We start from the raw sequence: 19,596 nt of genomic DNA, 5'->3' as shown, positions 1-19,596 counted from the left end.
CGCGCGCGTTTTTTAAATATTAGAATAGATAGATGGCGGATAAGTAAAAACAATCGAAATATATACGTATAGTCCTCATACAAATCTACTAATCATTTTTATGTTTTTAACGATTAAGTGGTTTAATGAATTATTGTGGAGAATATTCAGTTTTAAAGTAAAATAAACTTGTGCCAACTAAATTTTAGCTCAACACAATATTGAAAAGAGATTCCATAATATCTCGGAGAAATCCTGCAGCTTGTTTGGATCTTTTACCTAACAGGGATAGCTAAATGATCAAATAGAGTTCTCACTTCGTTTATTGAGATATCTCGGTTTTCCAGGGATTTCCCAAGTCTCGCAAGGTAAATCCTTATGTGATATTATCTTCAATAACGTAGGACTGATCACCTTCCTTCCAAAAAGTATTCTTCAAATGTCATTATCAATTGCTTTCAGTCTAATGTATCTTAAGTGATGAAATATATTTGAAAATTTATTGTCAGGGTAAAAATAAAGATACTTGCTTGTATGTAACCAACTTTGGCTCGATTACTTTTGGTAGACCCAATACCATTTCTTCTTTTACTGCTTCTTTCGATATGTTTTCCACGTTCTCGTCTTTAAGCTGGAACGACAAAATGAAACAGAAATTGTAACATTTTATTGTATTATAGCCTACCTTATGCGTAAACTGAACATTTATTGTACATTCACAACCATGAGATTCTTTCTTTTCATTTCTATTGTTTAGTATTCTATACATTAGTCACAATTATTCAAACAGCTTAAGTTTTTTTGGAAAATAAATTATTTATTATTCAATTATAAAATATATTTTTATGTATAATGAAAGTTCAGTAAGTTCTTACCGTAAGACAGGAAATATCTCACTCTCTACTGCAATCACTAGATTTAAAATAACCTAAAATAAAGAATATATTCATTTAGCAAAGACGATTATATTTGGAAGGCCTTGCGTTATTCAAAATAGAGGGCTAAGATAAACCGAACCAGACACGGGAGACGAAAAACCGAGAAGCTCTAGTTTGTTCGACTTAGGAAAACGCTATAGCACGTAACGAATTGTAAACGAACTACATTAATCTTGGACGGAGGTAGAGGAAAGGCGTGGAAACATGAACAGCAGATGTGAACAACAACCAGTCGAGGTAAAGCTAATCAAAAGTGTAGACATGAAAATACCGCTGACGGAGGAGGTTAGGATATTCATCATAAAAGAATATTGCCCACAAGGAAGATCATTGCAAGGAGTACAAGAAAACTTCCGTGCCGAGTTTAACAGTGATCTAAAATCTAAGTTATACATAAATGAAATCATAATAAAGTTTGAGCGAACAAGATCGGTGATTGATAAGGTGTATAAATACCTGTGTTAGAAAAGAACTGAGGCAAAGAAGAAAGATATGCGCCAGCAGATGTTTTAGAGACCCACTAAATCCATGAGACATCTTATGGCAACAGATGAGAGTACTACAAAAAAACATGCCGATTTCTCCTAAAGGATCTTACTCTGAAGCCATACAAGATCATGGCTTTACAGAAGTTTAAGCCCAAAGTCCATGCTTGAATTGTGCACTACTGCACATGGTTACTGCAGGAAATCGACAGTGTTTTCTCGAATCGAACTTCCACTCCATGACAGATGAAATGTAGTTGTACCTGAATGGCTACGATAATTTGCAACATACGCAATATTGGTCTGTCGAAATTTCATTATTAATATTGAAGTCACCGCTGCAATACCGAAGAAAATATTGAAGTGTAGTGCTGCTTGTTGACGTATTAGACTTGTTGAGCTTTCTTTGGAAAAACAATGAACTCAGCGTGTTAGAAGAAAAAGACACAAGTTTTGTGATACTTTCACAACCCATACAACACGTGTATGTATTCGCTGTGATCGATCGTAAGTACAAGGTCAAATTTGCCAAAGAGATATTGTGGCAAGCGAATTATTTAACACTTACATTTTACTCCGTCAGTATCTTCAGTCATTTTTAATAGCAGTAACGAACAATGTCGGATACGTTAACAGTTATTGTATGAGTTCCAACTCGGGCACAACGTTGCAGCAGCAATAAAAAAATTCGTGCAGGTTGTAAAATTGGCGAAGATTAGCCAAGGCCCGGCCGCCTCAGTGAAACAGAGTATGAAGTCATACGACTAGCGACTGAGGAACATCCATGCACCAGCACACGATTGTCAATCCGAGTTGGCATGTTCCATCCCACTGTAGTGCGTCACCTTTACCAACTCGGGAAAACCATCAGAAACTGCTGCATTATGCCATGTGAGTTGACTCTAGCTCAGACCCAGACGAGAATGAGTGTGTGCCGACAACTGCTGCAAAACCCGAGTGATGTGCATTTCCTGAAACTGATTGTCACATGAAACGAAAAGTGGGTATTTTTCCTAAATCCGAATGTGCAAGAAAGGTGGTTAAATAAGGGCCAACTTTCAGAACTGACCGTCAAACAGTATCGTTTCGAGCATGAAGTTATACTCTGTGTATGGTGGAACTACGACGAGATAATTCACTTCGAGTTTGTTTCTCACGATTTCCATTAATGTCAACGTCGACTTTATTCCGAACAGTTGGGGCGGATACATGTTGCACCACGTTGAGAACATCCTCCATTTGTGAACCAAAAGCGCGCCCTTCAGCAACAGTATAATACAGAAGCACACTTGGCTCGTAAAACGCAAAAAAAAAAAAAAAGTTCAGGAACTTGACGACACCGAATTGATGTCATACCTGGCACACAGTTCTGATCCTCCCTTTGGGATTACTATCTGTTTTGATCCATAGCGCACTTCCCGAAATCATGATGCTTCACCAAGTAGCAAAAGGTGGAAACAGTAGTGACATGACTTCTTTCCCTTTGAGCACAAGACGTATTACCGACGTGAAATCGAAGAACTGGCAGGGAGGTAGATCCAGACAGTAGAACACAAGGAACTATACTTTGAATGTCAACCTCCTTTCATTGTACTGTAATAAATAAAGGAATGTTTTGTACCAGATTATTGAAAGATTTATGACTCATTGTTTTACATTGCCGACATCTTCGAGTCTTTGGATCAACTGACGACAGACGAAAGATGTTTCGCGCATTTCCAGCAGTACAGTGCGGCAGCATACGCCTTCTTGGAAACAGTGCAATTTATTTTCACACTTGATAGAATTTTCTTAAAAGATCTATGACCTCTAGGGTCTCTGATCTATCCAGTTGTATTTTTTCATTTGTTGCGCAACCCGAAGGGCAAAATATTCCACAATAATCCACACGGAGAAAAATGCGTAATCCAGTCGGCATGTAAATGATGTTTTTACCAGGTTACGCGCGTCACCACATTAAGTAATGTTGTTTCATTCGTAGTACGAACTACATCATCGTCCAGCGAAGGTTTTGTATTGTGGGGCCACCATTTTAAATCTAGAATTAACGCCATACCCATTCCGACGGTGGTAACTTAAGTATATAATGTTTTTACCACCTTCCTACGACTGTCCCCTCTTGGTTCTTTCTGAATCTGTGACTCCCTACCTTACGAGAGTAATAAGACGTCATACCATTATGTGAGAAGGAAAGATAGGAAAGATGTTTTTAACACGAAATCCAGATGGCATGGTGTTCCTACCTGCTGTACTTTTATACATGAAATTACATTACTTAAGGAGCAAACCCGCGTAAATACGATGTATCCACACGGAAATCCTAGTCCTTTTATTTCTCAGTGCACGAACAATTGACGTACTGCACTGGAACACGCATAATGCTATTGCCAACATTGAATGGGACGCGTAACAGCAAATCGCACTGAATGTGTATACTCTACATACCAAGCTACGAACAACAAGCCATATTGTTTGTAATCTCTCATGAAAATAGTTTTCTGATTACAAGAATTTTCTGCCAAAGTTTACATTAGCAGAAGTGGTGAAATATGTTTTCAATTTTCTTACATATTTCTGTGTACTTTAACCCATAAAGACTCTTCGAAATAATGCTATATTCAAAAATGACACCGCATTTGAATACTTTGCTGGTTATGTCCTGACGCTCTTCTTCCATTCAGGAAGCGTGCTTGCCAAAATACCACATTAAAGTACAGAATGTTTCTTTCCTCCGATGACTATATTCCTTTCCTTTTAAACATACATAAATAATTCATGCAATATACTTCATTATAACTCATAATAGTCATTTCTGATTAATTAGAATGGAAATGCAAAATAATATCATGGTATGCTACTACAATCACTCCAAATTGCAAGTTACATATCAGATACTTGATTTAACTTGATTTAACCTCTACCATTTAAACAATTAAAGCATTCGGCCGAGCAATGGAACAAGCGTCAACTTGAGCAAAGTTGGGATTGCTAGAGGAGTGTCGTGTTTATTTTTTTTTTAAAAAAAAAGAGAGAGATTATCAGTAATTACTGTAACTTTTCTGTTTGAGCGAAGTGCGAGTGGTATTACGGGGTACGTGCACAGACACATATTAGGTGAGTAAAAAATGATCTGAAGCCTTTTAAATTACGTCTACTGCATAGTTTGCTCGATAGTGGTTGTCCATTGTGCCTCTGCATGCCTCAATTTACTCCAAAATCCTACGGAGTTGAAGTAGCACTAGCCATATATCAAAATTTTAACTTATGTAGCACAGAGCAATTGTATTGAATAAAAAGAGTTACTTTTTATTGAATGAATCCTACCGTTATGACTTTATAAATACGAACCTGTAGAAGTTCACACGAGGCTAATAACTCTGCTGAGAGGTGGCCAAACTCATCATGCATTTCCCTCCACTGTAATGGAGCAGGAAATTTAGGTTTCCTGTAACGCTCATTGGCTGCTTTTACTACTGGAGTGATACAAGTTCTTCCTATGAAATCATCTCTTCCCTAAAATGACAAAGAAAAGTTTGTTTCGAGTTCGAAAATGACAATTTCTTCTATGTGGCAATATGTCCAGCAAAGCCAAGGAATTACTTGGAAACTTATGTATATTCTACGTAAATATCCACATTTCTCCGCTCAATAAATTTTATACGGGAAATAACGATTTGGAATATGTTTATTTCAATACATAAATATACTAAATACAATATAGTATTTTACTCTAAACTGTTTTCTACCAGATAACATTAAGAGATTATTTCAGTTTCTACAAAATAACTTAAGCACAAATGATTACATTATCATCGCAAACAAATCGATCTTTCTTGTAAAAGAGGGAATTTGATAATTAGATATTAAATTTAACGTTTAAATAAGTTATATTAGTAAAGGATAAACTTCTATATTTGTTTGTAATATACTATTTGGGAGGCAAAATTGTTGAAGATATCCAACATGTGTTAAAATTAAATCAATAGACTTTGATTTCTTTTATATAATTCATTCCTCAGGCGTCTCATGATTCTAAAACATGGATATTTAGATATGCGTAGTATAAAGGCCGTGATAAGTGAGCAAGGGCTACCCCTTAACAATGGACAGAAATGACTAAAGAAGCGAGTCCAGAAACAGCAGAAGATCAGAAAAGAAACGAGGAACGTTGGTACCTTCACAGGCATAAGCTACGAGCTATCGGAGACGCTGACAAGAAGAAGAGTAAACATGTCATGCATCCAAGAGATTAAATGAAAGGGTTTGAGATCAAAGGAAATAAGAAAAAATGAAATGAAATCTTTAAGTTTTACGTCCCACGGTTATGCCGGGTAGGTTAAAGGAGACGGTGATGATTAGAGATGAGTGAAAATGGTGGAATGAAGAAAGTGGGAGGAAACGGGAAAACCCCGAGAAAACCCACGAGCACGGTGTTTGTCCAAAGGAAATAAGAAATGGTTACAAGCTTATATGTGGGAACCAACAACAGATAGAATAACACTGGAATTGTATTGGATAAGAATATGAGAAGAAATTGGTGCGTGCGAAGAAAGCAAGCGACAGAATTATTACAAACTTGTACTAGGAAAAAGAGAAACCTGGGTGCGATGAACAGACAAAGCAAAAATTTTGGATGAAGTTAGAAGTATTACGAATTACAAGTACTGTAAATGAAGGAAAATGAAATGCACGTGGAAGTGGAGTGAAGCAGAGTATTAGTAACACTCAGGAAAACAGTAAAAAAAAAAGTTGTGGGAGAAAAGGAAGTTTTTAAAAAGGTAACGTGGTGGTGGTGTAAAGAAGTTCATGCATCTGTGAAGGAAGAAAAGAAACTTTAAAAAATGGCAGAACTCCAGCAATCAACAAGAGCTGAAAGAATACAAGGAAACGAATATGAAAGCCAGAAAGCAGTTAGTGTAGTTCTAAACCAGGGTTATGATGAATTGTATAACCTGGAAAAGAGAGAGAGACAGAAAAGATTATATACAAGGTTTTGATCGTAAGAGAGAGGCAAAAGCAAGGTGTTTCGCATGTGTGCTACATCAATTATAAAAATAATGAGGTTCTGGTAAGTATGGAGAAGATAAAGAAAGGGTGGAAGAAGTATATCCAGAAACTCTCAGTGAAGAAAACCCGAGATAAACTTGCAAAAATGTACCAACGAATCAAGACTGGTTTGTCTGTCATTATGTTAGAAGTAGAAAATGCCATGAAAAAGATGAAAAGTAGTAAAACCCATGACCGCATAATATCTCTGCCGAAGCATGTTAAAGTGTAGGTAAAGAAATAGTAATGAGGACTTGAAATGGTAATATGTTTGTTCAATGTGATTCCTTCTTTCATCTAAAATAGTTATACCACTTATATCAGTTGAGTTACTGCAAAGTTAAATTCAAATCCATCCCTTATCGGCAAGGGGATGTAAAGAGTGGTGGCGGAAAGCGGATGGCATGTCTTTTTCCTGTTTTGTGTATATCTATCTATCTATCTATCTATCTATCTATCTATCTATCTATATATATATATATATATATATATATATATATATATATATATATATATATATATATATATATATATATATATATATATGTGTGTGTGTGTGTGTGTGTGTGTGTGTGTGTTTGTATACATGCGTTTATCTGTAAATTAAACCAGTGTAATTAATTTAATAAAATGCATATAATATGGTCTAATTGTGATAACGTTAAAGCTGTATTTATTCTGTTGGTAGAGGCTTGAAGTAGTATATAAGAGCATCTGATAATGTACAGACTGGCTGAGAAGAATATAGAGTCGAAGAGTTCGAAGAATATAGAGTTCGAGCCAATAGTATGCCGAGCTCATTAAAATGAAAGTTTTAATTCTGAATGGTGTTTGAATTCCGAATAATTACTAACGACGTTGATCTAACCTTAATGATCGTCTCTGTATATACTGATATGTGTGAATGTATACTTCTTCGCAAATTTATTTGTATACAGTTTACGGTACTTAAAAATTTCTTAAGAAACGCTGTAAATATATTAAACCGCCATAACTACCTTCAGGGATGCCAATTCAGAGCGAACTTGGAAATGCAAGATTCGTAATCTTCTGAATCTGTGAAGTCCGTAATCAATCTCTGAGCTATTGATATGTATATAAGAAGCAAACAAACAGAGAGAGAGAGTGACGTGACAACCTTCTTATTCCATCAATTGTTCCATAATCATTCACTTGCTTTAATCATCGTCTCCCTTAACCTAAAGAGGGTAACGGTGGGACGCTCAACTGAAATATTTAATTTGATTTAATTTTCATTCACTTACATAGCTCAGAAATTGTTAATATGCTTATAGATTGTTTTTTCGATGTTTTACTATTTTTTTAGATATCTACTGAAAACTACAGAAATTTACGACCGTTTGCTACTGATATTTTGGATTCTTAGATTTGCAACATTGCTATGAGTACAACGAGTGGAAACAAAGCACTTACGATGTACTTAAGCACATGTAAATACCAGTTAACATTTGACCCTACGTTGGCGCTGTACGAGGATTTCAGAACGGTTAATGTTCTGTATCGTTTGCCCTAAACGAAACCGAAAATTCATATTATTCTCCTTTAAAAAAAAATCCTTTTTACTTACAAAAGTATCTGCGTCAAACAGATACAGGAACAATGGCGGAGGATTTTCTTTCACGTGTTCAACTGGACCGTAGAGTTTCACATTTCGAAACCTTAGCGTCTCCTTCCATTGTGGAGTCAAAGTTCCCTCTTGAACCTGTAATTAATCAATACCGTTAATAGGCTTGAAACATAGTAATATATTAAGAAATTTAGTTAGTTTTAAAGTAGTTATCCTACTTTATACCAAAAATGGATGCACTACCCTGACGTAAGTAAATGGAAATTCACATGAAACATGATTTTCTCGAAACACAGAACAAATGCGAACGACCAATGAGCATGATATAAGTGGTGGTGTAATCATGCAGTACAACAAATAACACTGTGTTGACTGTAGAGGGTTGCTGATGTTCGTCTGGGATCGTATATTTGAATATTGGGAGCGTCATAGAAGTCAGCGCAACATCAGTTCTATATTATATGAACTGTTGACAATTATTAATAGGGTTATAATGCAGTTCAAACAAGACGAAAAGAAATGTGTAAATCCAGGATTTGCTCAACCGAGATCAACCCCACGTTTGAAGCGTACGGTTTTTCACAGCACAAAGACCATATCATCCAATTTGTCAATGACATCTAGATTGACAGATCAGCACGAAGCGTCGAGTGGCATTTGCATAATACGGTAATATAGACATACTGCCAAAAAAATGTATAGCTTCTTCAAAAACCATAAAATACACGAAGACCAATTGAGTTAACAAGTCACAACACTTGTAAAACCAGATACATTCATCGATGAAAGCTGATGTTTCTATCTTTTGATGAATAAATGTTCACAAAACAGCTTAATTGTAATAAATGAATAAATGTTTATTTGCACTAGCTACACAACAACTGAAACACGTACAACTTACTCTTATATTGTCTTTTTTTTAGAATTCCGCAGGACCGTCTTCTATGAGTCTCTTGTTGCTCAACATGCTGACACCTCACACACACAAAACTATTTTTTTAAAACAAAAGAGAAACGTTATGCAAATGTAATTGCAATGATACAAACTCACTATAAAAGTCTCTACATTCTCCCCTCTCTTGATTGAACCAAGTCAATCAACTTACACAAATCCACATTCTCACTTTTAGGTAAAGGTACAATTTTAGTAATTGGTCTCTTAACAGTTCCTGTCTTACACTTTACACTCACTACTCTCACTAGTCCATCTTTTCCCGGAAACACTTGTTGAATGACACCTAATTTCCATGACAATGGAGGAGAATTGTCTTCTTTGATTAGAACCACATCTCCAATATAAATATTAGGTTGCTTTGTTGTCCATTTTCTTCTCTGCTGGAGTTCATGTAGATAATCCTGAGACCATCTTTTCCAAAAATGCTGCTTCATCTTCTGAAGGTGATTCCATCTTGATAATCGGTTGGTCGGAATGTCTACTAGATCTGGTTCAGGAATGCTCATCAAAGGTTCACCAATAAGGAAATGTCCTGGCGACAAAAATGAAGGATCATCGGGATCATTGGATAGAGCGGTGATTGGTCTTGAATTCAAACTGGCTTCTATTTGTGTTATGACTGTGTGAGTTCTTCAAATGTCAAAATCGTGCAATCTACTATTCTTCTTAAATGAAACTTGAATGACTTCACTGCACTTTCCCAAATGCCTGCAAAATGACTTGCCCTGGGTGGAATGAAATGCCATGTAAATCCTTCTTGCACTGCAACATCCTGAACTGAGTTTTGAAATTGATGTGAACTGAGTAGTTGTTGAAGCTCCTTAAGTTCTCGCTGAGCTCCAACGAAATTGGTTCCGTTGTCACTATAGATGTTCGAAAATTTGCCTCTTCTTGCTACAAATCTTCGAAGAGCTGCTAAAAATGCTTGGCTACTCAAATCACTCACTAACTCCATATGAAACGCTTTGGTTGCTAAGCACACGAATATTGCAACATACGCCTTTGTCACTTTACGAGATCTAGTTCCTTGCTTAATCATTAGAGGACCGGCTAAATCCACCTCTACGTAAATAAAAGTTCGAGCTGGCTGTACTCGTGCTGATGGTAATTGACCCATGAGTTGTTCTAAGGCTGACGCTTTCAATTTAAAACAAACTAGACACTGATGAATGATAGGTCGAACGACTTGTTTAGCTCGTGGGATCCAATACTTTTGCCTCAATGATGAAATGAATAACTGCGGTCCAGCATGTAACAATCTTCTATGTTCCGCTTCGATTATCAATTTGGTGAGATGCTCTTTAGGTGGTAAGATGATCTGATGTCTGCTATCATACGGTAAGTCGGAGTTTTTTAGCCGTCCTCCCACTCGTAGCAACTGTTCATTATCTATAAATGGATACAAAGATTTAAGTTCACTTTGGGATGAAACTTGGCCTGATAAAGCTAAGTCCTTGAATTCTTGCGAATAACTAACCTGTTGGATTAGCTTAATGCATTGTTGCAAAGTATCACTAATTTCAGTAGTGGAAATAGTTCCTACTTTCTTCTCGTTGTGATTTTTACAATTGTAAATAAAACGACGACAAAAACAAATAACTCGCAATAGTTTCCACAATGATGAAAATTTCTCCAGACAGCTTATGTCTCCTTCATAACTGGCTAAAGATATGCTCGTTACTTTCCTTTCTTCTGGAACATCTTCGTCTACCACTTCTGATTGTTCGGGCCATGCAGATGATTCAAGCCATGTGGGTTCATGCCACCAAATATCTGCTTCCTTCAACTGTTTCGGATCCATTCCCCGTGTAATAATGTCGGCTGGATTGTCCATTGACGACACATGATGCCACTGGTTGACTGATGTGATCTCCTGTATCTCTGCAACCCGGTTTGCCACGAACTCCTTCCATCTGGCAGCTGGAGATGATATCCATGCAAGCACTATTTTTGAATCGGTCCAGAAGTAAGTACTATCCACTGAAATGTTTAATATCGGAATTATTTTGTGATACAACCTGCTCAAAAGTACTGCCGCACAAAGTTTAAGTCTTGGTAACGTTACCTTTTTAATAGGAGCTATTCTCGATTTAGAACCCAAAAGTTTAACAGTAGTTTTGCCTGAAATGTCCACAGTTTTAACATATATGCAACAGCTGTAAGCAAGTTGACTGCTGTCAGCAAACCCATGTATCTCGACATGAACATAATTCTTCAATACTACACATCTATCAATTTGTATTTCGTTAACACTTGGAAGATGATGACACAGGTCTAACCATTGCTGATAGAGCTCTGATGGTATTTGATCATCCCCATTGATCTTATGGATCCACATTTGTTGTAAGAAAATCTTGAACGGAGTAACTACAGGGCTTATAAGTCCTAAAGGATCAAATGTTTTTTCTATGGTCGAATTCACTTGACGTTTGGTTGGTATGTTGGTCGTGAGACATTCTTTAACTGACTTGTTGGTGATGAGAAGCTTATCTGATGCAGGATTCCACGATAAACCCAATGTTGAAACACCTGACTCGGACTCAAATTCAAACGGTAAGTGAATTTCCCTATGTTCTTCTGGCACTGCTTCCAACAATGCTGGCTCGTTCGAACACCATTTTCTTAAAGTAAACCCACCGCTTTGCAATAATTGAATAAGTTCTTTCTGAAGCTTTAACGCCTGTTCAACGTTATGGCATCCTGAGCTTACATCATCCATATAAAAATCACGTTCCAATATTGTCGCTGCTTGAGGATATTTACTTCTTTCTTCTTCCGCTAACTTTCGAAGACATGCCGTCGCCAAATATGGTGATGATGCTTCACCATATGTGACCCGCTGCAACTCATAAATCTTGACTGGTTCCACTGATGAATATCTCCACAGATTTCTTTGAAGTCCAATGTCATCTTCACGAACTTTAATCATTCGATACATTGGCTGAATATCCGCCGTAAAAGCAATAGGAAAGGTTCGAAATCTTGCTGGATCGTTGGTCCTGTCATAAGTATGTCGTTTAATGAAACCCCCGTTGAAGTCTTTGCAGAAGTGTCGAAAACCACTCTTAGCTTTGTTGTGGTACTGGATGGTTTTAATACTGCGTGATGTGGCAGATAACACTTCATAGCACTATCTTCATGTTTTTCTTTCACTGGTTTCATATGATCTAATTCTTCATATTCCCTCATAAAGTTACAGTACTGCTCGTTAATTTCTGGACACTGCTGCAACCGTCTTTCTAGCTGGTAAAATCTAGGAAGAGCTAAATTATATGATTCTCCTAATGGTTTATGGTTTGGCTTAATTGGCAGACGTACAACGAATCGACCACTGCTATCTCTGGTAGTGTTTTCCTCAAAGTGTCGTTCACATTGCCTTTCTTCTTGAGTCATGACTGTTGAATGTATAGTTTCGAGCTCCCAAAATGTCTGTAACTGTCTATCAAGGTTACTTTCTTGCACAAAAAATGACACTTGTGGTATACTAGAATCTCTTGTTGTAGGAACTTTACCCGCCAAAATGTACCCAAATTCAGTCTCTTGTACTACTGGATAATTCCCTGGTCTAGTTAGTTTATGCGATCGCAAAATGTCCAAAAACACTTCCGCGCCTAACAGAATGTCAATAGTATCTGGTTGGTGAAAGTTAGGATCTGCATACACTATGTCTGTCGGCAAGTTCCAATCAGCGTGATCTATTGGCCTACTTGGAATGTTATCTGTTATTTTGAGCAAAACTAAACAGTTTACATCAATTGCAAATTCACGAATTCTTGATTCTATATGTACATCTACACAATGCTTTGTTTCACTAATCACACTATTAATACCTTGAATTGGAACTCGGTGTTTATTTTTAGGCAGACGCAACCTTTGAACTAAATCTTCAGTTACAAAATTACTTTGACTGGCAGAATCTAATAATACTCTACATGGATGTAATTTACCATTTGCATCTCGTACATTTACTATAGCAGTAGATAACATAACAGTGACATTTGGTTTTCCCTTGAAAATGCAATAAGAACCTTGTGTCATATTTTCCCTATTCATATTAGAATGACTCGAAAAATTTCTTGATTGTGAATTAGTAACACTGGTTTTCTCATCTGCTTTTGACATTACATCATAATGCAGCAAGGTATTATGCCTTTTGGAACAGCGTTTACAGCCACCTGATCTGCACGTTTTTACTTTACATTCTTTTTTGAGACAGTTGAAACACAATAAATTATCTCGAACATAGTCTTGTCTTTCTTTTGCTTCAGCGTTTAAAAATGCAGGACATTTAAACAACTGATGTATTAGGTTTTGTTTACAAAAGTTACAGAAAGACTGAGTTGTTGTCACGTATGATTTGGTTGTTTTTTTCTTTTTGTTTCGGTTCAGCACTCTGTCTATTTTTATCGCCCCTTGACCTTGACACTACTTCCTGCGATGGTGTATTTTTTATAGTTTCAAATGCTTGACACCTACGTTCCAAAAAAGCAAAGAACTCTGATAAGGGAGGGAAAAAATGATCTGTGATTTGTAACTCCCACGCACGCCTAGTGTTACTGTCTAATTGTGAAACGAAATGTTGAACTAACAAAACTTCTTCTAGTGGTGTCTGCAAATCTAAAGCTCGTAATGCATTCAAGTTACTAGTAGCTGTATTAATAAATTCTCTTAATTCTGATGTGGTTTCCTTTGTGATACATTTAATATGTAACAAATTACGGACATGAGTAGCTACAATCAAACGCTTATTTTCATACCTGTCTTTCAATAATTGCCATGCAATTTTATAATTAGCTTCTGTAACTTGCAGATTCGCTATTAAATCATACGCCTCCCCTCTCAATGCACTCCTAAGGTAATGGAACTTTTGCAACACTGACTAACTAACTAACTAACTAACTCTATGGCCTATGGAACCCGCAGGTTCAGTGCCGCGTTCACAAAAGCTCTCCACTGACTTCTATCCTTAGCTAATTGCATCCAGTTTCTACTTTGTATTCCTATCTCTGCGAGATCCATCTTAATATTATCCTCCCATCTGCGCCTAGGTCTTCCTAATGGTCGTTTTCCTATGGGTCTTCCAGTCAAGGCTTTGAAAGCATTTCTACTTTCTTCCATTCTAGCTACATGACCTGCCCACCTAAGCCTCCTAGACTTGACGACCCTAACAATGTTGGGTAAACCGTATAAACTATGTAGTTCTTCGTTATGAAGTTTCCGCCATTCCCCATTCTCGTTCCTCTTGGGTCCGAATATTCTTCTCAGGATCCTGTTCTCAAATACTTTCAGTCTATGTTCTTCCCTCTGAGTAAGTGACCATGTTTCGCAACCATACAGAACAACAGGCATGATTATCGTTTTATATATTTTAAGCTTCAAATTTTTCGACAGAATTCGCGACGACAAGAGATTTTGAACCGAATAGTAACACGAATTCCCTGCTTTTAGTCGACATTTAATTTCTTCGTGAATATGATTTTCATCTGTTAATATTGATCCTAAATATTTGAAAGTATCCACTTTATCAAAAGTATTATTTAATATTTTAACGCCCCCACAATTTGTCGTATTACGGTCCCGACGCACTTCCATGTATTTAGTTTTCTCTGCATTTACTTCTAAACCCATGTCCCTGCAAGCGTTTAATAAGATCTCTGCATTTATTTCTACTGTTCTCCTATCATCCCCTATTAAATTTACATCATCAGCATATGCCATCACCTGGTGAATACCGTTCAACTCTAGGCCCTGGTTGCTATCTTTGATTTTCCTTATAGCGTATTCCAGCCCAAAGTTAAATAATAATGGCGACAATGCATCTCCTTGTTTCAGGCCATTTTGGACGTGAAAGCTCGTGGACAAAAATTTTCCTACCCGGACTTTACTTTGGGATTCACTTAAGCATATCTTAATTAATCCAATTAGCTTTCTCGGTATTCCAAGTTCTGTAAGAACGTTGTACAATGTTTCTCTCCTAACCGAGTCGTAAGCCTTTCTAAAATCAATAAATAGTTGATGTACCGGGATATTGTATTCCCACTTTTTTTCGAGTATTTGGCGAATGGTAAATATTTGGTCGATAGTTGATCGATTTCGTCTAAATCCGCACTGATAATCTCCAATAATTTCATCTGCGTATGGGGTCAGTCTTGCTAATAGAATATTTGAAAGGATTTTATAGGATGTTGACAGAAGAGAAATGCCTCGATAATTATTACAGTCAGTTTTGTCGCCTTTCTTGTGAATTGGAACAATGATTGACTCTTTCCACTCTTGTGGCAATTCTTCCTTGTTCCAGATAAGGAGAATGAGTTTGTGTATCTTGTTCCACAATTTTTCGCCTCCAGCTAAAATTAACTCAGCCGGAATTTCATCCACACCCGGAGATTTGTGTTTCTTTAATTTCTTTATAGCGGCTTCTACTTCTATTCGATTGGGTTCTGGAATATACGGTTCTGCGGTGTGTATCTTCTTTTCTCCACGCGCATTAGTTTTTGGCTGCGTGTTCAGCAAGTCGTCAAAGAAATCTTTCCATCTATTTAAGATGCTATCCGTATCAGTGAGAACTGTTCCGTCCGAGAACTGTTGCAACACTGACACGTTATCGTTATTATGAATCATAACTTTAAAATTGCCTGAAAATGAAAGCCAATTTTCGTATCGTCCTTCAAATGATGGCAATTCAACACGAGGCAATTTTAATTGATCATTTGACACCTGATTCTCATTTTTTGAAGAATTGTTTGAATGAGATTCCTGACTACGCTGAATAATAAAATCCTCTAGTTGCGCTAATACATCATAGTAACTGGTTTCAAACTCCTCCCTATATGCATCGTCCTCTACTTGTTCGTAATTTATTTCTAACTGTGATTGTACTTCATCGAACTTTTTATACAACTCAATCATTGCAGTCTTACGTACTTTCACCTGACTAATTGTAGTTGTTGAATTAATATTACTTACGTAGTTTTGAATTCTTGTCAGCTGACTTTTGCACACACCACGTTGTTTCACTAACTTGCTTCTGTCTGAGTCCTCCATCTTGAAAAATATTGTAAGTCCACACTAATTAATAAACACAAGTCCACACTGATGTCTATTCACATAGTTTCCAGAAGAATTAATAAATGTCACTGCACACATGAACTGAACTAAACAAAGAGCAATGTAACAGTTGTTCACATACACATTCACAGTTTATATCAAACGCTAGTTCACTGTGATCCGGTCGGAGTTGACCAATGATTCTGTCTTTTGTTGAATAAATGTTCACAAAACAGCTTAATTGTGATAAATGAATAAATGTTTATTTGCACTAGGTACACAAAAACTGAAACACGTACAACTTACTGTTATATTGTCTTTTTTTTTCTAGAATTCCGGAGGACCGTCTTCTATGGGTCTCTTGGAGCTCAACATGCTGACACTCATACACACACAAAACTGTTTTTTTAAAACAAAAGAGAAACGTTATGCAAATGTAATTGCAATGATACAAACTCACTATAAAAGTCTCTACAGCTGATTTTGCCAATTTACTATGCAACAGTGAATTTTTTACAGAAATGTAAATGGTCATTCTTTTTTGTTTTTTGGGAGCTGAACACGAAACTGACAATAAAAATGTGCTCCTGGCTAAGATTTACTTGTAATTACACAATTTACATGTTATATATAACGCTATAATGATGAAATTGTAAAGGTAAAAATCACCAAACTCTAACATGATTACGTAAATTGAAATATCAGTCCGTTATAATCTTTTGGGCGCTGAACATGAAAAACACAATTAATACGTGTTCCGAATTCAGAGTTAGTACTAATTACACAATTTACATTTTGCATATAACGCTATGATAATGAGGGTAAAAGTAACAAACATTAACATAATTGCGGAAATAAAAATAACTATCTCTTATAAATATTTGGACACTGAATATGAATATCAAAAATATAACATCCTCGTGGTACACTATCGGTGTAATAGCACTCTTAACATTTTGCATATATAGCGCTACATTGCAAGCACTGTATTGGTAAAAGTTACCTAAAGTGTCTGTTTTAAACACGCCGTATCTTTGCTTGTTTCTTGTGAGGAACATCTGGAGCATCTCTTGGAATCATCCAACAGAAAACACCTAACATTGAAACTGACCACTTTCCTTTGTAATGTTGTTCCATCGCAGAAATGTCCTGATGAAATCGCCCTCCTTGCTCGTCATTGAAAGATCCACAATTCACTTGAAAAAACTCAAGGTGGAAATGGATGAAGTGCATTTTGAGTAACATATTGCACCCAAGTTTCTCGTAGGCAGGTAGCAATTCTTCTAGTATTCTTCTACTAATTCTTTGTAATTTTCGGCTCGGTGGTTGCCCAAGAATCTGGTCCAAACATTGCGGAAACAATGCCACGCATGGAGCTCATCATCACTGAGAATAGATTCAAACACCTCGTCTTGCATTAGCTTGCATATTTGCGGACCAATAAAGACTCCCTGCTTAATCTTTTCTGTACTTAGACGCGAAAACTTTTGGCACAAGTATGCCAATGCACTTCATTCCTGTTCATGGCCTTCACAAATGCCTTCATCAGTCCAAGTTTGATGTGCAATGGTGGTAGCAAAATGCTTTGTGGGTTCACGAGAGATACATTTGAAATGTTTCTTTCCGCCTGGCAACAATGCTGTTCGTCGCGGCCATTCCTTTTGAGTGTAATGGACATTCTTTGCACGACTATCCCACTCACATATGTAACAACTGTACTTTGTATAGCCACCCTGTAGACCAAGCAAAATTGCGATCACCTCTTGGATATTTTATAAGATCCAGAACACGTTCCAACATGGGATAACTCTCTTTACCTAGAGGTGCATAAGCAACAGGGATTGATACTGATATCTCTTTACTGTTGTACAGAAGCACAGCCTTAAGGCTTGTTTGAAGGCGTCTATAAACAGTCTCCAATCTTCTACTTTGTACGGAATCTTCAGTTTCTACATCAAACCTGGAACATCATTGCAAAATACTAACTCATCGGTGCAGCAGAAAAATTTTGCAAGATCTTTTTGATGATCACATAGAGTTGATACCCTAACTGTATCCTCCAGAAGATTCCACTGCTGTAACCTAGATGCTAAGAGCGCAGTTTTCCGTTCCAAATCTCTAATCAGGTCATGAAGCTCCGTTTTTGTGAGTCGGTGTGGTTCAGGATAGTTGGTTTTCGGCTCAAATGAAGGTTCAGTGTCACTGGTATATGGAGCAGGTTCACCTTCACTTTCATTCTGTGTATCACTTTCCGTCGGAATGGTAGCTGGGGGATCGAGGACGGGCAATCCTTCTCCATGGGTCACTGGACGAATGACAAATGGTATCACTGGGTATTCGATCTTCTTCTTCTTCTTCGTATTTATGCCTTTCTTCAAGCAGGGTAGCATAGAAAAGTAGCGGTCTGTACTATGGTTTGTTGGTTCACGCCAAATGGCGGGCACAGTAAAGCGCATGGAAACGTTCTTCTCATGCATCCAGGAATTGAGAGTAGATGAACAACTCATACAACAAACTTGAGGAGCCCATGATTTATCCTGGTCTCTAACACGACACCCAAAGTATAGTAAATATGCTCTTCGCACTACAGCAGTCAGTGGCCGCTTCCTGGGACAAAAAATCACGTCCCCACATACGTATGTAGCGCACACTGTCCACCGAAGTTTTACAAACGCGGGGCATTGCTGCACTTTCCTTGAATCACTGATACTTCGCAATGAAAACAATATGTATAACAGTGATAATGTCCTCACTCACTACTTTCAAACTGCTGGTTCACCAGTAACACAAACAGCCTGTCAAACTACTGCTTGAAGCACACCACAAATACGATTAGAGACGTTAACTGGAGCTAATTGCAATTGCAATCAATGTCTCACGTGACATGAGACGCTCGCACTACCTGTTGATAACGTACAACGTTGCCGAGTCTAATATGCAGCAAATACTTGTCAAGAATGACACTTTGTATCGTGTAAAACAATAATTTCAAATCATGTACTTATAATGTCCCATAACGTTATATGCAAAATAGAAAACGCTAAATTACTCAGAAACCTGAACCGCGAGAGAATTTTAAGTGCGATTTTCTCGTTCTATGGCCAAAAATCAATAAAGAACGGCTACTTTCGTTTCTGTAAAAAATAAAAAGTGAAAAATGTTGAACAGTGTATCGAAAAACAGCAGATAGTGAGTGTGCCTGCGATCGACAGACCACGATTCACTACGATTCCACCGTCCTACGATGAAGCAGTAACATAAGTGTCATGGTGTGAAGTACAGTTTGCAAAGATGGTCGTAATAACTTCTTTTTGTGTCTGGGTCCATCAATACTGCGAAATAGGTCGAGATTTTGTAAGATTAATTCTTCTTCTTCTTTGGAACAAGCCAACTGTTCCATGACCACGAAATTCAAGGATGATGAGATACCATTGGCATAGGACAAAATTGACCACTCACTGGAGAAAACAAAATGTGGTTCAAATTCTGCTATGTTTCGGACAATTCCTGGTCATGAATTCTATAGAAAATGTTTGGAATCTACAATTGAAATGAAAT

At 37.1% G+C, this 19,596-nt stretch overlaps 1 protein-coding gene across 1 annotated transcript in view; it reads right to left on the bottom strand.

The window, feature by feature from the left end:
• Positions 1-474: 474 nt before the first annotated feature.
• The window catches only part of LOC145663722 (otoferlin-like), a 189,817-nt gene continuing 170,695 nt past the window's right edge, over positions 475-19,596 (bottom strand). Inside the window, exons 16-18 of the mRNA XM_081729805.1 lie at positions 8,037-8,171; positions 4,751-4,915; positions 475-610 (exon numbers count right to left, since the gene is read on the bottom strand). Coding sequence (XP_081585931.1) covers positions 485-610; positions 4,751-4,915; positions 8,037-8,171 — 426 coding nt within the window. The 3' untranslated portion in view covers positions 475-484. The remainder of the gene's footprint in view (positions 611-4,750; positions 4,916-8,036; positions 8,172-19,596) is intronic.

The sequence above is a fragment of the Thermobia domestica genome, chromosome 11 (genome assembly GCF_964235325.1).
Source record: "Thermobia domestica chromosome 11, izTheDome1.hap1.1, whole genome shotgun sequence".
NCBI lineage: Eukaryota > Metazoa > Arthropoda > Insecta > Zygentoma > Lepismatidae > Thermobia > Thermobia domestica.
The sequence above is the reverse complement of the archived record's forward strand: the minus strand, read 5'-3'. Positions and strand labels throughout refer to the sequence as shown.